The sequence below is a fragment of the Olea europaea genome, chromosome 1 (assembly GCF_002742605.1).
Source record: "Olea europaea var. sylvestris chromosome 1, O_europaea_v1, whole genome shotgun sequence".
NCBI lineage: Eukaryota > Viridiplantae > Streptophyta > Magnoliopsida > Lamiales > Oleaceae > Olea > Olea europaea.
The window spans coordinates 34,369,821-34,377,981 of record NC_036237.1 but is presented as its reverse complement, the minus strand read 5'-3'; the positions used below and the strand labels follow the sequence as shown (position 1 = coordinate 34,377,981).

Genomic DNA, 8,161 nt, shown 5'->3' with positions numbered 1-8,161 from the left:
CCCACTAAGAATTTGCATACATATAATAATTGTCTCTATAGGTTCCAGGAGATGGAACCCTCACCGCAAATCTCCGAGATGTTTCAGAAATTCGCCCTTGCTGTCAAGGCTAAGACCTACGAGCTCTTCGCTGAGGATGAAAATCAAGATTCCGTCTCCGCCGCTGACGCTGATGTTATCTCTTTGTTAGACTCTGCGGAGGAGTTCATCCCCGACCAGAAAGTGGTCGTCATCAAGCCTGATAGGGATTATGACCCGGACCCGGATTCTTCCCACCTGACCCGAACCGTAGTTCATTCAATCTTCGCCACCGTCTCTTCTTTCGAAGCCTCGTATTTGCAGTTCCAAACGGCCCATGTTCCCCAAATTGACCAAAACGCCCTTCAACAAGCTGATAAATCGCTCGTCTCAATTCTCCAGAAATTGTCTGAAATGAAGAATATCTATAAGAATTCTAAGAAAACGAGCTCGGGTTTGCCCGGAGATTTTGAGTTTCCTGCTGTGTCATTTTTGGAATTTCAAGTGCAGGAGAATCAGAGCAAGCTCAGGGTTCTGGAGACCATGGTAAATTCATTGCAATCAGAGATTGATGCTAAAGATGATGATGTCTTGGTTTTGAGGAAAAAATTCGACAAAATTCAGGGGTTTAACTTGAATTTATCAAAACAATTGGAGTCGAAAAAGGAAAAAAAGGATTCTGGTACTGATGTTTTATTAACAATTCGAGTTTTTGAGGCTATGTTGAATGATTCGGTTAAATCTTTGCGATGTTTTACAAAGTTGTTGATTGATTTGATGAGAAAAGCAGGATGGGATTTGGAGAAAGCTGCCAATTCCGTTTATTCAGACATTGATTATGCGAAAAAGGGACATTTCCGGTACGCATTTTTGTCATATGTTTGCTTGGGAATGTTTAAGAATTTCGATAAGAATGATTTTGGATTAGGTGATAGTCAAGTAACGTGTAATGGAAATGGTTCAATACATGTTGGAAATAGTACAATTCACAATGGTTATTTGAGAGAATTAATCGAACACGTTTCGAGTAATCCGATGGAAATCTTGAGTAAGAATCCAAAATGTGAGTTTTCGCGGTTTTGTGAGAAGAAATATGAGGAATTGATTCATCCGACTATGGAATCCTCGTTGTTTGATAACTTAGATAGGAAGGAAAAGGTGTTGGATTCATGGAAATCATTGAGCGTAGTTTACGAGTTATTTGTTAGAATGGCGGGCTCTATATGGTTGCTTCATACATTGGCCTATTCGTTTGATCCCGTGGTAGAGATATTTCAGGTCGAGAGAGGTAAAGATTTTTCGATGGTGTACATGGAAGATGTTTTGGGAAAACGTAGTTTTGGGGGAAAGATGAGGCCTCAGGTTGGGTTCACAGTCGTGCCGGGGTTTAAAGTTGGAAGGACTGTGATTCAGTCACAGGTTTATCTCACTGGCTTAAAGTGTACAGAGTAGTGAGATCAATATGTCTTCCTGCTTTCTCTATGCGTATGAGGTTACCGTGAGAGCTCGTTTTCGGGGTCAATTTGTTCGATAGGAGGACTCGAAGACATCGAGCAACAATGTTGTTGGTTGCTGGGCATTGCCATTTGGTACGCTTGCTCTTTTGCTCTCTTGCAAATATTTAGCCATAAGTTCTGTTGGGTGTGTATAATTTCTTGTTTAACAGTCACATGTAATATTGCGTACAAAGCATGTGTTCATTATGACCTTTACTTAGAAAAGCGATGATAAAGAGAGTGCAAATGTAAAACAAAAAACATGTGAAGAGCTAGAAAGGTTATTGTAATGAAAATTATTTCGTTTCAACAAATTATACCCGCAAAATTCCTTACGAAGACTTACAAAGCTGCTTCTTTCTCCATTAATTATAGCAACAAATTTGATGTCCCTCTGCTTACTTTGAAAGCCAGTAGACAATAAGAAAAAGAGTACAAGCAGCAATAATTGCGGACAGGATGAGAGTATCTCTTGATCGTTTTCTACTGATTGAACCTGTGAGGATCGGGAAAGAAATACATGGGAAATCATTTTAACGAAGAAATCTAGAAGTAGATAAATCTTCAGAAATTTACCTATTAAACCGCGAATGACGGGAAATTTTTCACCAAGTAGTTTCACTTTTCCTTGAACATCCCCAAACAAGGATCTTTGAGAACCCAGTGCAGCCCTAGTTGCTTGAGCTTGACTAATCACGTCATCAATCTGTATAGAAGTTAGGTAAAGGGATTAGAGGCATAAAAAACCGACTTGTAAGCTATTTATATAAACAAAAGAACACCAGCCACAACAATAAAAGATCCACAAAAGGCAGTATTCAAGGGACGAAAATCCGTGATGACAATTACTCTGTAGGTATCAGTGCATATTTGTATGCTGGACAGGACAAAACATGACTAGACATGACAAAAAAAACAAAATTTTAGATTTTCTCTCTCTCTCTCTTTCTTTTTTAACATTGTCGAGTATTATCCAATGGAAACACTAAAAAACTAAAAAGGGGATAGAATTATGGCTTTGTTTGTGGCTTTTACTCAGCCAGACAAGAACACGGGGAACCAATGGAAACATACAAGATTAACGTACATGCATAAATTCCCATTTGCATGCAAAAGGGTATTTGAATTCCTCCTCTTTCTCACATGTAAAATCTTTTTGCCTTAAATGCAATACATAATCCAAAAATGGGCTTTATATACAACAATCCTCCAAAGAAAGGCTGTCAACAGACAACAAAGATAAATATCATCCAGGAAGTTGAGTTATTCCCAAAAAGTCGCACACAGGAAGTGGTAATACTGGCTCATCTCTTTACACAATTCTAACAACCATCCATATGTAATGAAGCAGAAAACTTCAACAATCTAAATATCACAAGTTATTAATTCAATAATAAACTTTCTTCAGGGGAGGAAATTTTAACATCGGAGTTTGTTGTGTAAATATACAAAATCATAAGAAACATCATCACTTAGTTAATACTCACTTCAATGTAATAATGCACTATTGCACCATGCAAAGTAAGTGCAATTGATTGAACATAATTTTACATGTCATTGGAGGTAAATTTCACTCAGAACTTGCATTAATCACAGATCCAGGGTCCTGATGAACAAAATTATTTTAGTAAAGTTTTCACCAAGATACCATGAACTTCCCAACTTAGGATTTGAATGTTTGTTTGAATTTTAAAACATCTTAACTTGTTTAGCCAATGGACACTCAACATACATGTTTAAAGTTTCAATTGCATAAATAGCAGAAATTCATAGAAACGGCAAGATTATTTTAGTGCGATTGCCCACGATGTTCAATTGTTGCTGCATTATATTATAACAAATATTCTTTTGAAAATGTAATAATGAGACATTTATTAAAGAGTTGAAGTCTTACATGAGATATGCTTCCATTTATGGCGGCTCTCTCACGCAGCAAATGCACTTTTGGGGACATACTTCCAGATGCCTGCATAGATGCAAAATATAACTTTACAAGACATTAGCAACAAAATTCACCACAATCTCTTGTAAACTATAATTCTACCTTGTACTCGCTGATATCATCTCTCACAGAACTTAGTAGTTCTGCGTGTTCCATCATTGAGTTGGTGTTTCCTTTTATGCGTTTATATTCCTATGGAAGTGTCTGAAGTCAATTCCAGCATAATGAAAATAGAAAACGGATGTCATAATAAACCAATACAACAAGAGGTGCATGAAGGTTTGTCATAAATCACAGAATAACGTGAACAAAGAATGTGCAGAAAAGCTTCACAGTGCCTGTTGAGTCAGTTCGAAAATCTACAATTCTAGTTTATATTTTCTAAGGCAGCAATTCATTTTTTAGGGGAATTCAGTGTTATATATTTATGGTATAAATATAAAATGTGAAAGAAATAATCAAATTAGATAAAGTGCCAAAGTGGTGGGAAATGTGACATTTGTGTGGGACGTCAGGGGTTCGAATCACTCCCCACGCAAATATTAAAATGTCTTGATTTGGGCCTTGGGGCCTTGGGCTCTTGGGCTTCCTTGACTAAAATAAATATTTTTTTTTTTTGGTTATTTAATTGGTAAAACTAGCCAGTATTTTATGACTGTTGGTTTTGTAACAACCCACTAACTGCCATTAAAACACCCACTACTCAGTCATTAAAATTCTGCATTAACATGGTGAAGACTGTTACTACCATCTTGCCTATATAAACCCATGTCTTGCTTTGGGAAAAGACACACAAAAAGAAAATAGAATCAATCACTCTTTTCATATTGTGAACTTCTTATATTCGGGTTTTTATACCTATTCTGGAGTACAATTGAGAGTTCTAGAAAAACCATTCGTGATTGCTGCATAAGTGGTTTACGATCGTTGTATCCTGGGAGTGATTGTCCACGGAGGTCACAGCAATTATTGACGGGCAATTTCACTTTAGGACATCGTGCTGTCACGAGACTCGATCGATAAGTTTTATATTTCTGCATTATATTGTTCTGATCACTACTGCAACTAATTATTTTTCCAACATTCAGGACAGTTGAGTAACCAAAGAAGGATGGACGGGCGAATCCAGGAGTTTGAGTCAGCACGGGCGGCCATTGATCATCTACCGTTGGCCACAATAAAATATTAGAAGTCCTTTTGATATCCATTTTTTTACAAAAAATGCATTTTGGAATGGTGATTTGATGGAGAACATGTAACTAAAAATAAAGAAAAATTTTGAATTTACATGTAATATTATTTTATTGAAGAATGTATAGATCAAAAGAAGAAAAAAATGTAGTTTTAAAAAAGGGGGAACAAGGCCTAAAGTATAAATATAACAATTATTTTTTTCAAGCTAAATATATATAATTCTGTTATAAGACAGTACACGAGCTCGTGGGCCGAGCTACGAGCCGAGCCGAGCCGAGCTCGTGGGTTAACGAATCCCTATCCTTCCCTTATTGAATTTTTGTAAAAATTATAGAATAAAAATAATACATAACAAATCCACTGACAAGGATTCGAACGTAGACTTGAAGTATGCTAAGGCCAACTCTCACCAAGTAAGCTATAGAGGATGTTTGAAAATAAAATCAATTGCCAAAAATATAAGGTAAAAATTTAATCTATTGTTAACCCAAAAAAAATTATTTTGGCGGATCCAAAGCTGGCCGCCCCCTGGATCGCTGGCCGCCCCCTGGATCCGCCACTGAGGAAGGAACCACCAGAAGTTTTCTTATTACAAGTATGTGTGGACGTCTACGATATAGTGCTCTATGCTGCTATTATTTTTCAAAAGTTCTTTTTCATGAGTTAAAAATCTGTGAAAATATCATTCAACCCTCAATCAGATCCAATAGATGAATACTTCTCTTGCATATCAATTTCAGAAATCAGATAATCACTTATCGACGAAGTTTAACATGACAAAAGAGAGACGTGGCATAATTTGAAATCCGAATCAAGTTCGTTTAAGAAGCTGCTCGGTCAATTGAAATTTATTTATTTCTTACGTTTTTATCCCTATCACTATTCCCTGGTGAACACATTACAATCAGAAATTAACTAGCTAAAATACAACAAATGAGAGTAAGTGACCTGGGTAAACTCATGCAAAATGTCCCGGTGCCTTGCAAGCTTTTGAGAAACCGAAGTAGTAGGTGCAGCAGATGCAGCACATCGACTCATAGAGTCATTTATATCCAGTAGCTTCTCAAGCAAGGATTGAATCTCCATTTCCATCGATTTCCATGATCTGCCGGACCCAAGCATTGGTGAAACAGCGTCCACGTTACCTAAACAACAGGTTAATCATTTAGAAAGACAAGCTTCATAGGTAAAAGAAAAGCTCAAAACCTATATGAACCGAGGATCTCTTAATTAATGGAAAACGAGGCAACTTTTTACCGAGAATTTACTGCCGCATGGATGCTCCTTGATAGGAATTCAAAAAGTTAAGGTATAGCGCAAATTTGTTAGGAAGTCTGAATTTGCTATATTTTACAAACTAGGGTTAATTTATGGTCTTGCCATGATGAAAATGTTGCCACGAGAAAAAAAGATCATCAAACTCAGTTTTCAAGCCTAATGAATGGTTGAGAAAGATATAACTGATTAAATTCAACCATAAGCCTTGTATCAACATAATAAGAATACCTTCCCAGTCTATCCTTAGAAAAGCAAGCTTAGAGCTTCAAATAATGAGTACAATAACTCCATACAATTATACAGATGACATAACGGCATATTTGTGAACCAAAAGGACATTGTATAAAATGTTTACTTGGAATAGTAATAATAATTAACTTGAAACCAATGTTTTGAAAAGCACCCATGCATTGACAAATCAGTTGGCACGGTCTGGTTTTGTCATTGCTTGAAAAATCAATTAATCTATATGCTGTGTATTCATGGGAATACCGCATCCTTACTTGAACAAGAACACAAAAAATATAGATAAAATAACTTAAAAGAGGATCCTAGTCTAATATTTTAGCTGTACTACATCTTCCCTGACCAGGCAGTCAAGCGCTAGAAATTCGTCAGATTTTCTATGAAAAGAGCTTCTTGTTTTTCAATCTCAATTCACTTTTGGGTAGAAACATTTGAGGCATTAGTAAACTGTAACTGGTTAGCTTCTATTGCTGCTAAATGTGGCATAGTGATGCTGATTTTCACACATGTTAACCTCATTAGAAGCTTATAATGAATTTCTCCAAGGGACTTAATTTTTGAAGGGGCAGTCATTATCTCAAACCAACACAATAACAGAAGTACGACTAATGTATAGTCAATTTCACCAAGTTTTTCCAAAGAATCACCAGCATAAGCTTCATGATATGGAAGAATCCTCAACTTTCTTGAGAAAGAAAACATAAAAAATAAAAATCTGTCACGTCATCAAGTTTCTGGCACAACATTATTCATCACAAACAGTATGCAAAAAAATCCAGTCACTATAGTCTATAAATTCATTTAACACCCAAACACACAGCATCTCAGACAGATAGAAAAATGCATAGTTTCTCATGTTACAATATTTCTAAAATTACGATATTTCAGAGCAACAAAATTGTAGTTGGGATTTTTTTTATATTAGCTAATGAAACATGTTCAAGCTTATCATCTTCTCATCTCAACACCGTTAAATTTGGATTACCGGCCTTAATGCCGCAAATCCCATTTCATCAAGAGAGAAATTTACAACTGTCTATTCAATGCTCCACTTCCCCGTCATTTGTCGCACAATTCTTTTCACACCGTAGGGGTGAAAAAAGTACTTAAACAGGCGAAAAGCAAAATCAAAGTTTGTATCATTTTAATCTAAATATTTCAATTAACAATCTATGACTAGCCATTACAAAAATTAAAATTCAAATTAAAAAAATCAGAAAATAACAATATATGAAGTACCTCCTTGGGTGAAGCGAGCGCCGAGCTTTGCATAAGATGAGAGCTTAACATCGAGATCGCCTTCGATCTTTCGGGCCTCTTTCCGGAGCTCCTCCCAACCCGACTCCTGTAACATTTCCATGTTCGGATCCCCTGACATTCGGGCCCGACCAAATGTTGCGATTTTGAGTTGATATCCTATACTCCTCTTTTTCTGGTTTGTGGTTTGTGACCGATCCGACAGGTGATACGATTGGCATTTATGGTTTGCCTTGTGGGTCCGGTTACTGGATCCGATTTGTGCCAATGCTGTGATTTTATGAGGGGGTGAGGAAGTCAGTTTTATCACTTGTTTATTTAAAGGATTAGTCTAACTTAATACACTTTCTGTATACTTAATCCTTATATGGAGCGAACCCGCATATAATTACAAGTAGCATCACCTAAACTTGCACTCGAGAAAATTGAAAATAAGTACTGTAATTTTTACTCATGCAAATAGGTCCCTAAGTTTTAGTTTCCTGAGCTAGACCCATGGAAAGTTGTGGCTCATCTTGAAACGAGTTATGAATCGAGTTGAGCTCTTTTTTTTTTTTTTTCATGAACCAATTCGTTGGGCCCGTGGACAAGCTCATTTTTTCTCATTTTTTTAACTTACTTTATTAATTTCTCTTAAAAATTGCTTATTTTGTGCTTATTATATCAAATTTTTATATAAAATAAATGAGTTAGCTTGTGGTTGACTTGACTCAACTCATGAGGGTCACGA

The 8,161-nt window shown here is 36.4% G+C and overlaps 2 protein-coding genes across 2 annotated transcripts; one reads left to right on the top strand and one right to left on the bottom strand.

Annotated features, from left to right (window-relative positions):
• Positions 1-51: 51 nt before the first annotated feature.
• Positions 52-1,470, top strand: LOC111407776 (protein GRAVITROPIC IN THE LIGHT 1-like). The gene has a single exon (XM_023037443.1). The coding sequence runs from the start codon at positions 52-54 to the stop codon at positions 1,468-1,470; it is 1,419 nt and encodes a 472-aa protein (XP_022893211.1).
• Positions 1,471-1,781: 311 nt separating this feature from the next.
• LOC111402373 (Golgi SNAP receptor complex member 1-2-like) lies at positions 1,782-7,714 on the bottom strand. The gene is made up of 6 exons (XM_023030617.1): positions 7,414-7,714; positions 5,599-5,795; positions 3,559-3,648; positions 3,409-3,480; positions 2,091-2,220; positions 1,782-2,010 (listed from the first exon to the last, which is right to left on the bottom strand). The coding sequence occupies exons 1-6, from the start codon at positions 7,550-7,552 to the stop codon at positions 1,913-1,915; spliced, it is 726 nt and encodes a 241-aa protein (XP_022886385.1). The 5' UTR covers positions 7,553-7,714; the 3' UTR covers positions 1,782-1,912.
• Positions 7,715-8,161: the final 447 nt, after the last annotated feature.

What these genes read in the sequence shown, in the direction of transcription:
- LOC111407776 (XM_023037443.1), top strand. Translation starts at nt 52, where the DNA reads ATGGAACCCTCACCGCAAATCTCCGAGATGTTTCAGAAATTCGCCCTT.
- LOC111402373 (XM_023030617.1), bottom strand. Translation starts at nt 7,552, where the DNA reads ATGTCAGGGGATCCGAACATGGAAATGTTACAGGAGTCGGGTTGGGAG. An exon ending in CGCTCGCTTCACCCAAGGAG is followed by an intron (nt 5,796 to 7,413) that starts GTACTTCATATA and finishes CCTGTTGTTTAG; the next exon opens with GTAACGTGGACGCTGTTTCA. An exon ending in TTTTGCATGAGTTTACCCAG is followed by an intron (nt 3,649 to 5,598) that starts GTCACTTACTCT and finishes ACACTTCCATAG; the next exon opens with GAATATAAACGCATAAAAGG.